The sequence below is a fragment of the Erithacus rubecula genome (assembly GCF_903797595.1).
Source record: "Erithacus rubecula genome assembly, chromosome: 8".
NCBI lineage: Eukaryota > Metazoa > Chordata > Aves > Passeriformes > Muscicapidae > Erithacus > Erithacus rubecula.
Window position 1 is genome coordinate 28,088,766 of NC_136659.1, and position 21,548 is coordinate 28,110,313.

The 21,548-nt window shown below is 49.2% G+C and overlaps 1 protein-coding gene across 4 annotated transcripts in view; it reads right to left on the bottom strand.

Annotated features, from left to right (window-relative positions):
- The window catches only part of HEG1 (heart development protein with EGF like domains 1), a 44,966-nt gene extending 23,854 nt beyond the window's left edge, over window positions 1–21,112 (bottom strand). For 3 of the 4 annotated variants that reach the window (XM_079310822.1, XM_079310821.1, XM_079310824.1), the window contains exons 1-5: window positions 20,637–21,112; window positions 3,439–3,696; window positions 2,258–2,476; window positions 1,640–1,882; window positions 212–520 (exon numbers count right to left, since the gene is read on the bottom strand). In XM_079310822.1, the coding sequence (XP_079166948.1) occupies window positions 212–520; window positions 1,640–1,882; window positions 2,258–2,476; window positions 3,439–3,696; window positions 20,637–20,820 (1,213 nt within the window). In that variant the 5' untranslated portion in view covers window positions 20,821–21,112. The remainder of the gene's footprint in view (window positions 1–211; window positions 521–1,639; window positions 1,883–2,257; window positions 2,477–3,438; window positions 3,697–20,636) is intronic. The other variant, XM_079310823.1, reaches the window with a different exon arrangement.
- Window positions 21,113–21,548: the final 436 nt, after the last annotated feature.

The window sequence follows — 21,548 nt, forward strand, 5'->3', positions numbered from 1 at the left end:
CAACTGGAAGTTTTCAAGGAAAATCTATCCTCCCCTTCCAACAAGAATAATATTTATCCATACTTTCATTTTTGTGAAATGTTTTTAAATGTACAGAATGTGCCAAATACAATATTATTCCTCCTTTCTTTAAAATATAAAGGATGTATTTTGTTAATAAAGACTCTTTAAATAAGAATTCTGAGGTATACAGCTATCTATCAAAACTCACCTGTGGAAGCACTTTCTGAAGGGGACAGCAAGCCTGTGAGCAATGGGTCTGTGACACCTCTGCCTCCATCACCCTGGGCACCCACAGACATCCCAGGGCTCTGGCTCTGGGCTGAAGAGCTGGTGATTCCAGTCCCAGAGGTGGAAATCCCTGCCATGGTGACCAGCCTGGTGCTGGCTGGCAGGAACCTTAATGTCCTCCCTCCACCCTTGGTGGCTGTTGAGGAAGAGGAGATGCTGGTGGTGGGGAAATCCAAACTGAACCTCTCTGTAGCTGAGCTGTTGGATGGCTGGTGGCTGCTTCCAATGGCTACAGCACAATAAAAAAAAATGGATTTATACATATGAAATTATAAACAGATGGATCTATTTTCTTCCCAGATGCTTACAGTGCACATACAGATATTGAGCATAGGAAGTTTTCAATCTGGACAAAGTGCTCTTTTGGAGAGGCACAGCTCCCCTCACTGCAGGAAGACCTCTCACAAAACCCAGGGCTTGCTGCCAGGCTTTGTGAGAGTGGTGTGGCCCAGACAGCAGGAAACCCCACAGGACAAGGACTGTGGGGAAATTCCTTTAAATCCTACCTTAGCTCTGATATTGCTGGAAATGGGCTCAGGCACTTTTTTTTTTTTTTTTATGGCTTGAGCACAGCATCACACAGCAAAGGGAGGAGACCTAAGCAGAGCCACATTCCCATAGGAGCCTGCAGCTCATGACACATCCCAGGGCTTAGCAGAGCATCCTTTGGATACTGGATCTCAGGATTCCTGCAGCCCCAGTGGTGCTCCCCACAGCTGTGACACAGGGAAGGCATGTGCCACTGTGAGAACCCTGGAGATGTGTTTGCTCCTGAAGAGCCCTGGACACAGGATAAGGATTTGGCAACACTGAGGTGTTCAGTTCAGGCTCTGTTTTTGGGAACTCCAGAAATTGGCTGCTGCAGAGCAGGCAAGGGGAAGCCATGGAGCAAGCCAGGGATCCCAGGTTTGCTGCCCTGAGCAAGTTGTTAAGCACAGGGCTTGTATCTCACCCTGTCTAGCTGAGGACACTCCCCACCCAGTGTGGGTTCCCAACCTCCCACCCCACTCTGTCACCACATGGGCCCAGCTGGAGCTCAGAGCTGCCCTTGCTCTGCAGCTGGCACTGGCACACTGAAGATATTTCACAGCTGCAGACATCCACCCTGCAGAAAACACTGTGATAACGTCCAAAGAACTTCATTTTTTTAAAGTGGAAAATGCTGGGGGGGTTGGATCAAATTATCTTTTTCCATTGCTTTTTCCTGCTTTCAGCAGGGAATTTCAGCTAACCATCCAAATAATAAAAAACAGAGCACATGCAAAACAGAGCATCTCCTCTGCTTCAAGAAAGCAAATACTATAAAATAGCTTTTTAAAGCTGTGAAACAAAGGCCAGCAAAGCTCACCTCTGGAAGAACTGTCCATGAGAGGTGATGCTGTGGAGGTCCCTGTGACATCCCTGGGGTGCAGCATGCTGTGCTCTGCTCCAGGCTGGGTACTTGAAGCTTGGGAGGAGGCCAGGGGCTGTCCCAGGGGGCCAGGGAGGGCAGTGCTGGGGCTGGGTGAATCAGCTGCAGGGCCCATGGCAGGGCTGCTGCCCAGCTCTGTGCCCACCCAGCTGCTCACAGGCTGAGAGAGGCTGCCAGTGCCTGCAAGACAGTGGGGAAAGCAGATAAGAGCCCAGAGATGGGCTCAGCTGCCTGCAGGCCATTGCACTCTGCCACCCTTCCCTGCCCCTCAGCCCCCCTGTCTGCACTGTGCCTACAGCAACCTTGTGTCTGGAAGCTGCACCAAGTTCATAAATTCATAATTTTGAATACCAGGAGAAGCCACATGGATTCTTCTCTCCACCCTTGTGCATAAAGCAAGCCAGAAAACTCTGAATGCATGGTGAGGATGGAGAGCTGGATCTACAAAGCTCTACAACACAGGAGAACCAGGCTTAACCAGTGCTGGCTGCTCTGGGGAGCTGCATTCCCCTTGTTCCCAGGTGTTGGAACAATTTCCAGTGTTCCTAGGCTCACCTGTCTGATGAGATTCTGAAGATGAAGGTGGCAGTGCTGTCCTCACAGTGTGGTTAAACCCTGACACATTCCAGATCCCCTCTGTCCCCTCAGCCAGATTGGTGCCAACAGCCTCTGAGCCTGGTGCTGTGCCCTCAGCAGCTGCAGGGGTGTTGGGAGAAGACAGAGCCCTCTTGCTTTTCCCCTGCCTGCCTGCAGCATGGTGATGGCTTCCAGGGTCTGGAAAGAAACAGGGAGAGGGTCATGTTCACCTGGAAAAGTTCTTTTCTCCCAGCTGGGTGGCAGCAGCATCACCTGCAGTGGTACCCAGCCCTACCACATGCTGCACAGCTGCATCCCCCATGTCTCTGTTTAACAGAGCATGGTTTAACTGCAGGAGGGATTGGTGGGAACAGAGGGTTTCTGTCGCCAAGAAATAATGGCATTTTAAACATTGTCTTCATTTGTGCATGGCAAAAGAAACAGATTTTTTTTAGAGACATTAAAAATGCAGAAGGCAGTAAGGAGCTGGTGCCAGAACAGCCTACAGCTGGCAGCCTGGGCATGCCAGTTTCATATTCTAGTCCCTAAGCAGAAAAAAACCCAAGGAATCAAAAAAAATTAAAGAAAACCTCTATGCTTCTATCTTATTTCAGCTGGGGATATTAAGGAAGAAACTGAGGCAGAGACAGGGCAATCAGCACAGCTTTGTCTTGCTGCTATGAGAAACAAGCCTAAAGTTCATGCTTAAAAGAATACACTGGTTTACTTATGATTGAAAATGATGAACAAGACCAAAAGTAAGTGTTCACTTGAAGGATTTCCATGTAAGAACCTCAGCCATCATCACAGCTGGTCAGTATCCTTAAGCTGAGTTCTTATAACCTAGGCTGGGCTTGCCAAGGGGTTCAGTTCCTGATGGGAGAAGTTGTGGGGACATCTGGGGGTCTCTGCCCTTTGCACAGAGCTCAGTGGATGGGCAGGACTCCCTGGGTACTGCTGGTGGAGACAAACAGGGGCAGCTCCTGAGAATCATCTTCATTGTAATGTTGAAAGAACAAAGCCCAGCTTTCCTGAGATTGGATTTCTCTCAAAAATCTGCATTTCTAGCAGTGGGGCAGGAATATTTCCTAACCCACAGGTTATGCTCAGTCCATGGGCTGGGAACACCTACCAGGGACTCTCACATCCATGACACTCACCAGGAGGATGGCTGTGGGTGGGCAGGTGGGTCACTGTCCCTGCAGATGTGCTCTCTGGGGATCCTGCTCCTGGAGGGGTGACATCCCCATCACTGGCAGTGTGCCCTGTGACCCTGCTTGCTGCTGGCACTGCCCTGTGCCTGGCAGGCAGTGATTCCCACTCCCAGCTCCCAGCCAGCACAGTCACCAGCTCCACAGCAGCACCTGGAGTCCTCATCTCTGTGCTTGCACTCCTCTCCTGATGGCTGCTTTCAATGGCTGAAAGGAAAGACAAAAAAAACCACTTAGAACCTATCAGCACTGATTGCAGGCTCAGCTCACTGCAATAACACCAAGGCCAAGCTCTGAGCTCATTTACTTACACTAGAGAAAAATTTTGCACAATCAAAACACAGACGTGAAATTTATTTTTGGATTTGCACCAGTGGAAACTAGATTGGTCTGTGGGATCAAATACCAAAACTCACCTCTGTGCAAAAGGCCAATTCAGCACCCTCAGGATTTTTTTGTGCTAGGAGAAACAAATTTTGAAAGGAGCAAAAAGAAAGTCTTACACAAATAACTGATGGGAATACTCCCAGTGTAGAGTCCATGGGAGGAATGTGAAGGTGTCCAGAGCTGACAGCCCAGCACAGCCCACAAATGTGAGATGGGAGGGGAGAGGGCCCCACAGCTCTTCCCCTCTCTCCACTTGCTGGACAGCTGACCTCAAATTCCTTCACCTCCAGAGAGCTGGCATGAGGCTGGCTGAGGGCTGCAGGGCAATCAGGAGGATCAGTTTAACCCATCCAGCCACCACGAGGCACTGGGGACAGAGATCAGTGTATGGTGTGGGTTATAAGGCCCACCCAGGTGCCAAACCACTCCAAGGTGATGAAATATTTTGGCATTTTTAACATTAATGTATATCAGAATATGAGAAAAAAGATGAAGAAGAAAAAGATTTTAAAAGAAAAATGTTTTTAAAAAGATGGAAAAGATGAACAAGATGAAGATTATGCATGAGTGGTGGTCCAGGGAATCAGGGTTTTCAGCTTATGGTACCACCCAGGGCTGTGAGGATTTCCCTGCATATCAGTTCACAAAAACCAGCAGTCACCACCTATGTTACAGTCCCAAGGCTTGGCTGGCTCTGCAGTCTAGATGACCCTCAAAGCCCACAAATAGTCAAATTTGAAAATTTGTCCATCTTCCTTACAACCAAAATGCAGTCTCCATTATGTGCATGGCATCCACAGACAGTAAGTCTCTGCCCAAAAACTCTGATTTTGAAGGTTAAACCTGTTCTGAGCCTCCAAACATTTTCTGTAACAAAACTGTGTTCAAGAGACACACCTATGGGACATCCTCCTTGTCTTGTACCTGCCACAACAGAGGCAGCAATTTCAGAAGTGTCCTCTATCCATCTGCAATACCTTCAGTGGGAACTCACCAAAAACAGGGGTAGGTAGGACAGTCTGTATTTCATCCTGGGAGTCTAAGCCCCATGTGGGCCAAGGAGACAAGAGCTGGTGGAGCAGAGCCCCCAAATTACCTTTACTGGCAGCCCTCAGAGTGTCTGCAATGCTGAGCAGCCACTGCCACCCAGAGCCCACTGTGAGCCACCTCCTGCCTGATGGGACAAGCTTCTGGTCTCACCAGCTGGATAAAGGGATGGGAAATGGCAGGGGATGCTTGCTGTGCTCATTTGCAAGCCAATATCCAGCCTGTAATTGCAGCCCACAAGTCCATTTATAGCAGCCCCCAAAAATGTGGCTGTGCTGGAGGGCAGTGCACTCGATTTCTCTCCATCCCCTCTCACTAAAAGCTTTCAGCTGTGCAGCCCATGCTGACTGGAAAGCCTGTGGCCAGCTTTGCTGCATGGAGAGAAGGCAAGGCAGCAGATGCTTAAAGAAGCCCTTGGGGTATGAGGATAGACAGAGGGAAATCTGCTTTCTCAGGTTGCCAACTCATTTGTCAACAAGGGCTCTGGACTGCTCAGGCAGGCTAAAATACACAGCATGACACTGCAGCAGGCACTTCATTGCCACTTCTTAAAAAGTAATCCTGGAAATGCCAGCATGCAGTGCCTTCAGATATGTTCCTTGATTGAGACCAGCTCAAAAGTAAAACACTGCTGTTTGTTTATCTGGTGATTGTTTGCCCTGCAAATCCACCTCAGAATTTTCTCTATCCTCTTTTGGCTCTGCAGAGCTGCTGGGAATAAACTGAAGCAAAACTCTTCCCCTTATTGTGGGCGCCAGCAAACCTGGCTTTGAGTGCAGCCAGGCAGTGGAGGGGCTGAATAAGAAGGTATTATTTACACAGGCTTTTTAGAGTCATCTGGCATTTTTAACTCTGCTCTGCAAGGCATGCCAGGTCCTGGTGCAGGGAGGAAAACCTCATGCTCAGCTCCCCAGTTCAGTGGGTGCAGAGCATAAGCCACACTCCAACCCACAGCATGTAGTAAGGAAACCCAAAAAAAATCGTGTTGTTCAACAAAACAGACGTGAAATCTCACATCCATCAAGCCTGCCAGAAGTGCAAGATAACCACAATATCCTCTTCAATTTGCCTGCAGAAATTAAGACTTCAAAAACAACCCCCCTCTGGAACGGATGGACCAGATCAAACTTCTTCCAAAAAAAATCCCCAAGGGACCATCTGGCCTCCCCTGATGCATTAAAGGCTTAAAACAGAGTGGCCCCTTAGCTGAGGTACCGATCTGTCACTAACAATTCTGTCACATCCTAAGCTGCCAACAGCTTTACATGGTTTAACTCCACATAACCACAGCCATTGAGAAATATTTGACTTCCAGCACAAAACTCTGCCACCCACTGGATTGGTGTTTTCCTTCCCAGTTAAATCTAGCAGTGATGCTCACCAGACAGGTCGAGGCTCGGAGTTACTTTTTCTTTGCAAGCATAACAAGTCCATGGCTTGCTGTGAGCTGAGTTATATAGCTCAGCCAGGACAAACAGATCAAGTTCCAGCTGATTTCTCAAGGCTTTGGGCTTGCCCCTGGCAGCCCAGTTGGATATCTACCTTGTGAGACTCCTGAAAAATCTCTCAATTTTCTGTCTCCATCCCTGACACAGCACAGTGCTGCTACCAAGTTAGCGTTTAGGTGATGCTCACAACTCAACCACGGGTCAGCACAACACCAAAAAGCACAATAATGAAAGTTTTCTGCAGTGGCTGTGATCACACACAGACATCTTTGGGCAGGGAACAGACAGCATTTGTCAGGAGATTGCAGCCAGCCAAGACACGCCAGAACCTCTCCCAGCCCCACTGCCTCCCTGCAGATGGGATTCTTTTTCCCCTTGAGGGACAGAAAAATACTTTCTACTGGGGAGCACAAATTTGATGCGATTTGGCACAGAGGAAAGCCAAGAGCAGTGCACTGGCTGTCGAGAGGGTGGGCATTCCCTGGGGAGCATCCCTGCTGGGATGGGGATGGATTGTTCTGCCAGGAGCATCCCCCGGCGAGCTGCAGCGGGCTCCTCCCGAGGACGGGCAGCTACAACTACAAACCCCACATCTGTATTGCAAACCCCACATCTGTTCACGTTGCATAATCCTAACTTCACCCGGGGCTCGTGGAGGGGAGAAAACTCATCCCTGCTCGAAAGCCCGTGTGTGGCTGTAGGAACAGGATAGGAGGAAAGGCAGGCTGCTCGGGGCTCGCAGAGGGAAGAGAAAATTCATCCCTGCTCGAAAGCCCGTGTGTGGCTGTAGGAACAGGATAGGAGGAAAGGCAGGCTGCTCGGGGCTCGCTGTGTTTTGCTCGGCGGCTGCGGATGTCGGGATCATGGGTGGAGACCGCTCCGGAGCCAAGTGAGTTTGTGCGAACAAAAGCTGCAGCCCTAAATCTGGACCGTCCAGGGCTCTCTGGGATTTTCAATTTCCTTCCTTGTTCTTGCTCTGAAAGAAGAAGTTCAAGGGGGCGGGGGAGTGGGGGGGGGCTGAAATGGAGTTTAAAAAAATTCATACTTGAGATGGGTTGAATGTAAACACGCGGGTAATACAGCTTGGGGAAGGTCCCTCGTGTGCACTGAGTGCCGGGAAAATGCAAGAGGTTTTTAACCACGTGCAGTCAACCCTGTTCTGCTAATTTTTTTTATATCAATACAAGGAATTATTCCATCTGGTGGTAAAAGAGGGTGTATGGGGAAGGAAGGCTTGCCAGAGCCTCTCACCCTTTTGTGGGGAGTGGTTTGGGGCAGTATCCCATAGACACATTCCCTGGCAGGATCCTGCTGCTCCTCATCCTCTCTGCACTGGGCCCCAGGCAGAGCAGGACAGCAACTCACAGAACCTTCAGTCATTTTAACCATAACAGGAAGGATTTATGCAGGCAACAAAGGTGCCTGGAGCTTTAATATGTCAGCTCAAGGAAAGTGATGGGGGTTTGATGCCAGCAGCAGCCCCTGCAAGCTCTGAATGCCAAGGTCCATGTGGTTAAATCCCACCTGGCCCCAGACACTGCAGTGGCACACCAGAGCTCTTTGCTTGAAGTTCTGTTTTATGACACAAAAACACTGCACTTCCACACCACCTCCCCTCTAGGACCTGTAAACCTCACAGGGTGGTAAAGGCCACTTTGCTTCCTACACTTTTTTTTACCATCCCAGAGCCTCATGCTGGGAGATGCCATCATTAGGGAAAAAAAAAAAAAGGATCCAATTACTGCTCTTAAAAGCAGTACCCTAAAGTGAAGAAACAGGTTCTCCAAAATAAAAAGTACACAGAAGTCTGTGATCCTTTCCAAAAGGACAGGATATATGCATATGGAGTGCCCACAACTGGGATAAAACCTGCACAGTGCAGAGACAGGATTTTGTTCTGCTTATCAAGAGGTTTACAGCCTCTTAGTTTTGGTGTCCTAAACACTTCCCTGGGAAGGTGCAGGCTCCCAGACTGCCATCTCAAGCCCATGAAATCCTAAGCCTCTTACTCATCTTTCTTGGGCAGTTTGGTTCAATCCACAGATGCCTGAGACCACATGGATCCATGGGAGCACCTGTGCTGCCTAAAAACCACCAGCCCAGGGCTCAGGGAACCTCTTTGAACCTGTTTTCATAAACTTTGTTTTTAAACAGCTTTTAGCAACTGAATTAAAAAAAAAAAAATTAAAAAAACGGGTTTATCATCAAGTCTTTGCAAAACACATTTATATAAAATTCCACTTCCAGCAGGGATAAGCCATGACTTACCACAGTGCTAAAAAAACCCATAATTATGCTAAGCCTCCAGTAAAATCTCAATTCATCACTCCGTCCAGTGGAGATTGAACCTCCAGTGCCCCAGGCCCCATGTCCTGATGGCTTTTCTTGAGCAGAAATCCAAACTCAGCCACATTTTCTTCCTTGAGCTCATTTACATTCTGCCCTAGAAGCTTCCCTCCAGCATTAAGGTGGGAAAAGCCCCCACAGGCCCAGGGCACAGTGAAGGCAGCACCAGCTGACAGGTCCTAGAAGCACTTACCAAAGGGATTTTTTCCTTACTGTTTTTTAGTAAGCATCAATAAAACTAAGCCAAAATAAATCTCCCTAACTGCACAGCTCTCTGAGCACTTACACCTCCTCTCCATCCCCTCTCCTGCAACCCTGAAATGCTGAAATGTCCCCAGCCACCCTGTCTGCACCATAGATCCCAAATGCTAAATCCCAGCATCAGCAAATTCTCTTCTAAAACCCCCCAGGCTTTTCTATAATGCACTGCAGAAATACTACAGAAAATATCACCCCTACATTGCTTCTCCTTCCTTTTTCTGGAGTTTTTAAAGTCCCCTGGAAACTTTCCTAGTTGGGAAGGCAATGTTGCCCTCACCAGCACTCATGAGACCAGAGCAAAAGCCACATGGGGACCCAGCCTGGTGTCACTTTAACTTCTGCTCCCATCTGAGAGCAGTGCTGCTGGAGACTATCAGACGGCTTGGGGAGGAAGTCTCCTGGCAAGACTCCACCAAAGTGGAGTTGCTAGGTCACTGGAACAATAAAAAGGCAAGAAAAAACATCCTGGCTGCAAAAAAAAAAAAAGATGGAGGGGAAAAAAAAGAAAAAAAAAAAAAAAAAGAAAAAATCCGTGGTGGTGTGTACAGTGCTGGTGAGCCTGGAGAGAGCAGGAACATGCTGCTGTCAGCTTCTGCAAGCACACAGCTTCATTTCTAACATGGCTCTTTCTCCAGACCTCTCACACAAATAGTTCCAGAAACATGGAATTTGTCTGCAAGGTTTGCAGCTTGTGGAAATCTCACAGGGGTCAGCATTTCCAGGGCAGCAAGTTCACTGCTGTTATGGAGAGATTCACTGCACTTTGCCTGTCAGCCAGCCATCACAACCCACTGGATCCTTCCACTCCCAGCAGCTGCCCAGGCCCATTTAAACTGGAAATACAAGAACCCTGCCCACAGCAGGACTGTTTTGTGTTTTGGTGATAAGGTGAGTATCTGTACAAGGGCTGAGCAAAGCACAGACCTGGGGCTTGGGCTCCCCTGTAAGGAAAGGTGCTAGAGGCTTAGAACCAGCAGGATGGAATTTTGCTGTCTGTAAAGTCTAATTTCCGGGCCAGAAGGGAGCATTAGCTCATTCTGTGTGACCTCATGACAACCAATGCCATTCCATGTAGCTTATTTACTCCCAGTATAAGCTAAGTGACTTGTATTTGACTTAAACAGATCTTGCAGGGGGAAAAGAACACCTAAACTATTGGTATTTGTGATTACCTGGGTTTTTACTCAAACCACGAAGGTTGTGGGCTGAAGCACTGATTTTTCTTCACAAAACCTCAATGCCTATCAGAAAGTGATGCCAGGCAGTACGAAGCAGATGTGTGGCAAAAGACATCTGCCCCAGAGACTGAGGACTCAGCCCTTTTCAGGCCCAAGTGAAAACAAGATTGCATTTTCACATCCCACTCTGGAAACAAAACCACAAGTCTTTGCCCCAAAGTGGTCTGAGCCCAGGAACTGTTTCCCACACCCAAGGGACAATAAACACTGGGAAGATGGAGGACAGAGCAGGAGAAGGGTGCTGCAATGCTGAGAGGTGGTCCCTGGGGGCCAAGCCATACTGCTCCCTGGTGCAGGTGGGCTTTGCTCCAGGTGTCTTGGCCAGAGCCTCACTCCACAATGCACTTTAGAGAGCTCACCAGGGAACTATTCCCTGTGCTTGACATTGAGCACATGCCAAAGAGCTTTGCTGGCTGGCAGTCACACCAGGGATGATGACCAGCCTGGGAACTGAGCAACTTCTCAAGACCTTGTGGGGATGAGAAGGATAAGGAGCCCTCTAGGATGCAGGCAAATCATCAGACTGCCCACTGGTAGATGCCATTTGGTGACATGCATTACAAGGCTCAGTGGATCCTTCCCTCCATGAAGACCAGCAAAATGCAATCCCATCCCAGGGGAAAGCTGAAGGCAGCCCAAGGCTGGCACCCAGCTGAAGGTAGGATGCAATTCATGATGTCATGGCAGCAGGAACCACGGATGCACCCATGGCTCCTACCCTTCAGCAAGGGGAGTGAGACTTGTGAAGGGATGGAGAAAAAGGCAGACAAGCAAAAAAATAAAGCAGCTTAAAGAGAAATGCATGCCCAGAAGAGACAGGGGCCCCAGGTCCCTTCCCCCAGCTGCTGCAGAGGATGATGATGATGTAAGTGGCGTTTCCTCGATGGCAGCGCCCGTCTGCCGCAGGAAGCGGCGCTGGCAGGACGGCGCCCGCCCTCCTCCTGCAGGGCAGGGCCAGCCCTTCCCCTGGCACTGCAGGGCCAGCACAGCAGCACAGGCCAGCAGAGCAGCAGCACAGGCCAGCACAGCAGCAGCACAGGCCAGCACAGCAGCACAGACCAGCAGAGCAGCAGCACAGGCCAGCACAGCAGCACAGACCAGCAGAGCAGCAGCCATGCCCAGGGCAGAGGGAACAGAGATCCCACCCGACAGCCAGCACCGCTTTGCCTCTGCCTCTGCAGCCACCTGTTTCTTTTCTGAGAACAGGGGAAGGGATCCACCACTTCCAGGGCCTTTCAGCAGGTTTTGGGGAGGCTGAAAACACAGACACCTTCTTTCAGATGTGGGCCAGCAGCAGGACTGGGTGCTGTCACCCTCTGAGCATCACTGAGGTCACTGGGGGCTCAGAGGGAGTCGTGGTCAGGTCACATCCAACCTCGATGCATCTGGTGGAGTGAGCAAGGCAGCACAGGGGGCTGAGAGCACAGGAATCTGTGCCCAAAACCCACCTGTCCACACACAGACAGATTACCCAGCATAGAGCCACCACACATCAACTACCTTGGCACATCCGCTCCATCAAGTGACCACCAGCTTCAGCCTTAACCCAGCAAATGACAGTATATCCAAAACTCTACCATCTCCAGGTGTACCAGCACTTTGCAGGACAGGGTTGAGGATCTCTGACTGTGTGCTGGGGACTGTCTTCAGAGCACACAAAATTGCTGTTACTCCCATTCCCCAATTTAAAACTTCCTGGTTCATTTCATTTTCTTCATGCATTATATTTGCTACCTGTTCCTAAGAAGAGACCATCTTCATGATTTCCTGCATTCTCTGATTATGTTTCCCTCCTAAGAAACATCCTTTCAAAGGGCCTTTATCTGCAGGGTTGGCTGATGGTCTAATACTGCATCCCCATTCTGCCTTTGCTGAAAGAGCAGATAATGTCCTAAAAAGAATTAACATTTAGATGTTAGTCCTGTAACCAAATCTGAATCAAACAATGATGACTGTTCAAATGTCTAAAACTACTCAGGGGTATTTTCATTTAAGCCCTACCAGGCTTGTACCAGGGGTGAGGAGGTTTCTAAAGATGCCTTTGTGAGCACCAGCCACTGAAACCCTTCTCCTTGTCCCTCCAGACACAGATACAATTATACCCAGCTCCAGCACAAAGATAAAGGCTGAATTACAAGAGCAGCATTATGCTCCACAATCAGGGTCCTTGATTCCAATTGACAAGGAACTCAAATCATGCGCAGTTGGTCTGTGGATGCTTCCACTGCTGAAATCATTCCCATCACAGGACAGAAACCAGCTCAATAGACAGGCTTACCTTTCGTGTTTCCTCCCCACATTGCTAAATTACCTTGTCAGTTTGTGAGATCTTACAAGTAATGCAGGGTCAAACCTGGCCAACACTTGTCTGGTATATTTCTTTGCAGAAGGTTTAATTACCAGCTGCTACAGTTTCCCTGATAAGAAAGTGTTTTCTTACCTATAGTAGCATGGATGTAGCAGGACAGTTATTCAGAGTCACACTGAAACCTTTCTCATTTTTAAAAAACTAGTATTTTTATCTGCCATTCTGGGTGAGATATATCAAGATCCCTTGGGAAATGGCTTGAGATCCCTTACAGACCTGCCTTTTGCTTTTACAGAGCACTCAAAACCAAAGCCAAATGAAAAACCCCTCAAATACCCAAACTCTTACACCAACTCCCCCCAATTTATATGTACTCCAGAAAATGCTGTCCTCCTCCCAAAACAGCTCCTGACACTCTGGGTGGGTGGGCAGCAGCAGCCTCCTGCTAGGCTATCACAGAAGGTATCTTTTGGATAATATATTGAAGCCAAACTTCGTGTGATTCATCCCTGCTTCAGCAAAGTTCACCAGAGCACAACGTTTCACATCAGTCCTCAGGGTTTAAGAGATTTTCCACAAGAGGAAGGGTGTTAACACCAGCATCCTAACAAGCAGTGACGTGAATAATTGTGCTCCATAGATCTAAATTCCTCTTGTCACTCCAGATGCAGAAATGCCTTTTAGCATGATCTTCAAGGAAAAAGAGAGCCCTCCTTTGCTACCAGTAACCAAAGAAGTCCAAAATGCCTGTACAGGGGTTTTTTCCACTCTCTGGAGATCTTACAGGAATCTAAGGGTGGTTCTGGTAGCAGAAATTACCACAGAGTCTGCCTGGTTATAGAGGCGAGAGGTCAGACTGATCCTGGAGCAGCCTTCAAAACCTCTGCCATCACAGCATGCTGAGAAAACGCCCTAAATGTGTGTGTGCAACTCGATGTCTTCTGGGAAATGCAGCCTGGGCTGCACCCCTGGGACAGCAGCTAACCCTGCCGACTTAACCCTTTGTGCACAGTTTGCACGCTTTTCTGTCAAACCACTTAAAATTCCTCTTCACTCCTTTCCCACTGACTTCATCTCAGAGTTAAAAAGAAAAGGTTATTTTCTCCCAAACTTCAGTGCAAGAGCCTTGTTGCCATCAAAGCTCTGTGTAAAAAGTCCCTCAAACATCTCCATGTTTGCCTTGGCAAAAGAACTGCAAAGGTCATGGCACTTCCAGAGGATTTTTTCCAAGCACCAAATTGGAAGCCCAAGAGACTTGGGCTGCAAGGCAAAGGGACTGCAGCATTTGGTCACAGTGCAAGTGACATGAGCACCCTCAGCCTGACCACAGCCAGAATGCTGCAGAAGCTGTTTTAAAAGTCCTCCCAGCTTCATGGCCATGCAAAGAATGAAAAGGCAGATGGAGCTTGTTTTTCCCAGTTCAGATCAATCCAGCAAGGTCAAGGTGCTTGCACAAGGTATTCAGACAGCTGGACAGAGAGCAACTGGGTTTGCCCTCAGCATTCCTGCTGTGTTACCCTGCACATCTCCATGTTTCCTCTCTTTCTAGCAAAGCAGGACATGCAGAGGGTTGCACTTCTCCTGCAGATGCAGTGGCAGAGCCCTGCCAAGCAGGGCTGCCTGATACAACCTTTCTGTCAGGACACAAAAGCTTCAGGAGACCAGCTTTGAGCTGGTGTGCTTTTAAATACACCCAAATTGGGCTTCTTCTGTGACTCCTAGCTTTTCAGCTAATGTTTTCCAGGCTTCTTTTTCTACCACCTCAACAGCCAGAGGCTCTTTTTCTACCCCTCTAAGTGATTCTCCTGTAATGACAACTCCAGGAGTTGGGGTTTTAAGGAAAGACAGCCAAATCTTAGGAGGCTCTTGACACAGATCCTGACTTTTGGCAGCAGTGCTCCCTCGCCCACAGCTGAGATGCTGACTGCAGCTTGGGAGATGCTTAAGTAACCAACTGCAAACCTATTTATCAAATGACTCCAAGTCAAGGGCATAGCAGATGCAAAAGCAGATATAACCCCTCTCAACTGCCCTGCCTGCAAAGAGGACAGGCTACTAGAAACAGCTCCATCCAAAGCCACAGACAGAGGGATGGGGGCAGCAGCATGTGAGCAGCAACAGTTTGTAGATTATTACACCCTGGTTTTGCATTTCAGGCACTTTAAAATAATATTTTATATCTCACGCATTTCATACTGGTTTCTGAAGGGATGAAGCTCCTGAGACAGCTTTGTTTGTTCTCATACATTTAAGGAAATTAGCCTGGAAGGTAGAGACCTCAAGACAGCAGGATTCTACAGGTTTTGTGAAGACCAGCACTTTAGTAGAGAAGGCTCCAGTGAGTGTCCAGCCTGGGGAGCTGCTGCACCCAGACCAAGCATAAAGGATGCAACCCAAGGTCCTAAAACCTGTATTATACACCTGACAGTATTCAGAGCCTACAACAGGTCCTCATTTTATACATGAACTGGTTCCTATCCCCTTTTTCCCCTTTTCTCTCCAGAGCACTTCAGCAAACCAGGTCTGACAGCAGCATTACTACAGCACAGGCAACAGCTACACTAACAGCTTGGAGGAGCTGAAGTTTACAGAGCTTCCTTTACTCAAGGGAACTGCATTTTTCTAAGATTATATTATTACTTGGGCTGGTCGCTCAGTAATGCAACATCATTTCCCTTTTGGGTGGGAAAATTCTCTCCTTGTCCTCAGATGTGAATGATTTCAGCCTGAAAGGATGAACATGGACTCTGCATGAACTGTGCCCCTTGCTGAAGCAGCAGGATGTTATATACATAACATCTGGGCATTAAAAAGTATATGGTGATGGGTGCACACACATCAGCTGCATGTATGCAGAAAATGGTGAGATAGAAGAGCTGCCAGATGTGACAAAACCATTTTCTCCTGAGAGGCACCCACAGATTTCATTCTTGTAGCCCCCTTGCATCTTCTCTGGATGAATATCCCAGCAAATGAACCTCTCATATTTACAGAAGCAGCAAATTACAATGCAAATGTTGCAAAAACTGCTCAAAGAAATAAAAATTTAAATTTGTAATCAGGTCTGCTGCCACTGAAAATTGGATTCTGCCTTCTGTGTTCAGCCATTCAGGAAAGAGAAAAAACCTATTGTATGACCTACATCTTCAATTGAATGTAAATAACAGGGCCTGTGGTTGGGGCACAAGGCTCACAAGCTACAGACTATGGATTTTATACCGAGCATTTTCAAGGGAATATTCCAACTACCAGCCTTTGATTTGCTTGGAGCACCTTCTGACACTCAATGGCCCCAGTGCTGCTTTGCACCATTCCAACAGCAGAAAGATGCCAGAGCAGGTGCCAGGATCTGGCCCTGCCTCTTTCCAGAGGAGCTCTGTGCTCATCCAAGAGGATCAGCCCATCTTTCAGCAGTGCTGTTTGTCTGCCTAGAAACATCCTGACACCCCCAGAGATCCCTCACCCCTCCATACCAGAGAAACTCTTTTGAAACTATGTGAGGAAGGAAAGCCAGAACCCAGAGGGCTTGCACTGTCTACCTACAATCTATCCAGCTCCAGACCTTTTCTCTGGGGTATTCCAGGGGTTGCAGCCCTGCTTGGAGCTGTTGGAATGGCACAGACAGAAGCATAAAGACAGCATTTCTGTGCTGCAAAAAGGCAGCAGGCTCAGCCACAGCTGAACCTTGCTGCTCTGTAGCTACCCTTATTTTGGAAATGGCACACAGCTCCCATGGATGTGGAGCCCAAAGCACCAGCCAGGATGTCCCTCCAGCAGCAGTTCCAGGAGAGCTGTGGGCGTTGGTGGTGCCTTAATCTCCACACCACAGCACTGAAACACTATCACTGCACTGACAGGTTTTATTGGCTTGATTAGCTTGTTAATGGAAACAGTTCTGTATTCTGCTGGGGTTATTCTATTAGCATGGATGAATGCTTCATTGAAACCAACACGACCAGACTGATGCTACAAAGTTTCATGTTTTACATTTTGGGTGAACAGCTACGGTCAGCAGCATCCATTCATCATCACTGTGACCACCAAGACTAACAGCCTGTCTAACCTACCATCATAACCCCTCTGCTAAATTAGCAAAACCCTCTGCCACCTCCAAGAGATGTGATGGGGATGGAGAATGGAGGGAGGATGGAGCACACACAACAGCTTGAGAGTTCAGCCATGGAGAGTTTCTGACTGGCGGCCCAAAAATTGATATCTGTAAGAGCAGGTGAAGAAAATAAGTTGTCCCAGGAACCCCCCACTCCTTTAAACAGATCAGTATCTGCAACTTCTGATACTAAAAAGAATATTTGCTGAGGATCCCACCCATTCACCAGCAAGGCTGGCACCAGCCCCTGCAAAGATGACAGCAACAGCTCATGTCCCTCATACCCCCAGCCATGACAAAAACATCAAGCAAGTTAAATTATCCCTCTGAAAAGGTGATGGCTGCTGGAGACATCATGCTGCTGACACTGGTGGTTTGGTCCTGGGAAATGAGACTTTGTGGAGAGCCCAGTCATGGGCTTCAGCTAGGGCAGCTCTCCCCTTACCCAGTGCCCTGCTCACATCTCAGCAGTGTCAATCAATACATCACTGTCTGCTCCCTGCCAGCCAGGTCACACAATTATCTCTCAGACTGTACTCATTTAGCACTTAAATATCGCATAAAGTGCTTCCACAGATTGATGAACCCAGCTGCACAGTGGATAACCCCTGCTACCTTCCAGGGCTTAAGACAGAGAACAGGCAGGAAAGCTGATCTCCAATCTTCCTCCTTTTTCTGAAATGCCTTTTCTTCCTTCTCTTTTCTTTTTTGCTTTAAATTATGTACCCCAAAGGAGCAGAGCTAAATCCATACAACCCCAGGGAGTTCACATTCACAACACACCAAACAAATCCACTTAGAGCTCACAGAGGAGCAGAAAGATGCCCAAGACTGGGAAACTCTGCAGCCTTTTGATAGTGATGCAGACACACAGGAGTCAATCTTTCCTTGTCTCTGCACCACAGGGGGAGGAAGCATCCTTCCTGTACCACCCACAGTCACCTGAAATTGCATCAAAGCTGGAGAGCAGCACCTTACACCTCACTGCATCAGTGTGGCTGCAGGGAGAGCTGGGCTTCTGCCCCCAGGAGTCACAGACTGCAAAATGAGAGGCAGGTTTGGAATCAACACCATACCTTTGTCCAAACAAACACCCTCATCTTCTTCTCTCTTTCCTAACTTTGCTTCCTCCTCACACAGAAAGTTTCAGACAGAAAGTTAAAAATATACATAAATAAATACAGATTGTTTACCCCTTCTAAGAGTTTTGGAAAGTTTCTCCCAGCAGCCAGCCTAAATCTCTGCTGTGACTAAAGCTGGTTCTTTTCACAGCTCATTGCCAGGGCTCCCACCAGGAAGCTGCATAGAAAGGTGGCACCTGCCATGGGAGAGAGGGAGCAGGGACAAGAGGGCAGATACAGATGGCAGAAAAGCAAATCAGCTTCTCAGGGAAAGCCCATTGCCAGCGGCTCCGTGGAGTGCTGGGCACCTGTGTGGGCAGAAGCAGCAGGAAAAGGGACGTGGCAAGAACAGGGAGACCCCAGCCACAGTCACTTTGTCAGGCTCAGTGTTACCTCTGCTGTCCCTGTGGTGTCACTGGAATTATTCCCATTTCACAGATGGGAAACCTGAAATACAGAGACCTGCAGGAGGACAGAGCTTGTAACCAAACCCTGAGCTGATGCAGGCTGGTGGCACACAGTGCCCTTCAGCTCACCCAGTGCCCATGTGCAGCAGCTGCCAGAAGAGATTTCATGGGGGGATTTGATAATGCTTCAACTTTACTGTCACCAGCTTTCTTGCTTCCTACTTCACCTGGTTTTTTTTCCTGTGTTACTCTCCTTGGTTTCAGACAGTATTTTAAACACAGGCTAAAGCCATCTGTCCTCATCCCTGCAGCAGACAATCCCACGGAGGGTGGCAGGTGCAGGCTGAGGCACAAGCCAGCCAGGAAGGCAGTGAGGGCAGCCCTGCTGCTTTGCCCCACGATTTCTGAGGCTCAAAAGCCCCATTTCTCCACCACCACCTCACCATCTGCTCACTAAGCCCTGCCTGAGAAAGGGCTTTTGCCGCCCAGCCCCAGACTGCTGTGCAAGGAGATGTAATCTCCATTTCCTGGTGATGGGTTCACAAGAAATGCTCCCTCCGCTTCAAGAAAGTGTTTTCAAAGGTGGGAAATGCCCCCGAGGGGCAGGAGCAGTGGTGACACAAACAGGGATTTCTCAGGAGTCTACAACTCAACCTGAGAGTGGCTCAGGAGATCCCCCAGCCTGCTCCCACCACAGCAGACAATTCCCTTGACTGATGGGCATAGAGCTGGAGCTAACAGCGAGTGAATGCAGCTGCCAGGACCCAGTGTGATTCATGATGCTGGGGAATGAGCTGCTGCTGGGCTGTTTATCACTCCTTCACGATGCATCCCCTGTCCCTTCTGGCTGAGGCTGACATAATTCACAAGCACCTGTAGCTGCTGAGCACTGCCTGTACAGAGCAAAGCCTCCACTGCTGAGCTGGGCTGCCAGGCACTGCTGGCCTGACAAATGGCTTTTCCAGCATGTGGACAGATAGTTCGAGCTTTTCAGACTCCTAACAAAGGAAATGCATTCCTCTACTGACTCTCAGGAGTCATCAAGGTCACAGGAAAAGATGCCAGACCGAAAGCTGAGATGAAATTAAATATTTTTTTCTGTCCACTGAGGAATTTGCACAGCTTTCATCAAATAATAGATGAGCCGTTCACTGGCAAATTGCAGATTTTATCTTCACAAGGTTGGTAGCAGGTGAGGCAGCATTATTCTCTCCCAGTTTGGAGGGCAAACCAATACTTGGAGTGGCACAAAGAAGTAGCTGAGCTGGGAACAGACCCAAATCTCCTTCATTTCCATGCAGTATCCTAGTCACAAAGCTGCTCTCTCAAGCACTGCTAGTTAGGAGCTTTCTAATCCACTGCAGGCTGCATTCCAGCTGATACCCCCAGCCATACACTTGGTCTAGTGTGGATGCATCCTACAAAGGCACGCCTTGGGTTTGTGAAGAAAACTAAAATGTTATAAATGTAGTTTTGTCACATTTCCTGAAATTTTACAGCTCCATGCAACTAAACGTAACCCCAAGTTCCAAAGCACGATATTCTCTCCACATCAGAAATTAAAAAATAAAATTTGACAGTCCAGCTCAGGCAAGTAATGAATTCTAAAACCCACTTAAAACCTACGCAGGACTAATTTGACATATTGGATTCCTTATACCACCTGCAGAAACCCAGTGCCTTCCAAACTCATTGAGAATTAGTCATCCTTAGAGCTATGTGCCTTCTTTGGTGAGTAAGTGAGGCAGTTTACTGAATGACACTTGAAACGTCCCTGCTTGTTCTGGGAAAAAAAAAAAAAAGGTTTATCCTGTGCTGAAACCAAATTCAGCACAATCTGTAAAGCACAAAACTAGGCATTGCTCTTGATAATAGCACTGTAGATGTGGCATGCAAGGAAAAATGTGACTTTATACATGACTAATCTGACAGTCTGTAGGCGACATGGAGAGAGAAGGAATTTATAGAGAGCTCTGATAGGGGTCAGCACCTAAGGTGAGATGAGAGCATTTCTGGAGACAAGCAGGAGGCAACCCAGACCCTGAAGACCACCTACAGGAGCTTCCAATTTCCCACCTGGGTGGGTAGACACGTGTGGACAGCGCTCCTGATGCCCCCAAAAACCTTTCTAGAGTTCCTCTGTGAAGTTTCCACCGCTCGCCTTCCAGTCAGTCCACACAGCTACAACGTGTTTGCACTTTCCCACCCACCATTCCCATCCCAAACCTTCACCTTCACTGAAGCAGCCGCCTGCAGCACGATGAGCTGGGCAAGGTTAGAAAGGGAGAGGAGTTGGGAGGGGAGTGTTACCCTTCTGAGCTGAAGCAGCTCGGCTGATGTGGGGATGCTCAGAGCGGGATTGCGGGGTGCCGGGCTCAGAGCCCCGCTCGCTGCGGACCCCGCGCTCCCGCCCCGCTGCCGGGACAAGCCCCGTCCCGACCCCGATCCCGACCCCGTCCCCATCGCGGGCACTCACCCGGGATGCCGGCCGGTCCCGCGGCGGGAAGCGAGGAAGGGCGGCCCAGACGGCTCCGGGACGGAGGAGGAGGAGGCGGAGGTGGAGGAAGACGGCGTGGGGAAGCGAGGGGCAGCGAGCCGGCCGGTGGGACCGGGACCAGCCCCAAGCCCAGCAGCAGCAGCAGGGTGCAGGCTGCCGGCATGGCGCTGGGGGTGGATGGAAGGGGAGGCCGGGGGGGGCAGGGGGGTGGTTGTTCACATACCCGGAGCGGGGCAATGAATAACCACGTAAATAGCGATTTTTAATGAATTCCCCGTGCCCCCCCCGCCTCGGGGCGGCGCCTTAAAAGTGCGGGGTGCCCATAGCGGAGGGGGCGAGGGGGGGCCCGGCCAGCAGCGGCAGCAGCCTGCGGCCAAGTGCCGGCGCCCGAAAGTAAAAGGGCAGGCGGCGGAGGCTCCTCCTCGAGCCTGACATCACCCAGCCGCGGCTCGGCTCGGCTCGGCATGGCCCGACTCCCCACGGCCCCCCCCGGCCCGGCCCGGCCCGGCCCGGCCCCCAGCGGCCGCCCCCTCCCGCCCCCGCCTCCGGGCCGCCCGCTCCCTCACCCGGCCGGCTGCGGCATCAGTGGCACTAGTAATAATAATAATAATAATAATAATAATAATAATAATAATAATAATAATAATAATAATAATAATAATAATAATAATAACAACAACGCTCATTTTTTACTTTATTTTTCCCGCTTCATCTCCCCTGACCCCCCCCCCCTGCCCGCGGAGCTGCCCCGGCTCCCCGTTTAAATGCGGGCAGCGCGCAGACCCGCACCCGCCACAGCAGGGTCACCCCCTCCCGCACTGCACAGCCCCGAACTTATATTCCATGGAAATAAAGTCCTCGACAAATAACTTCAGCTCTTTTCTTGGTTGT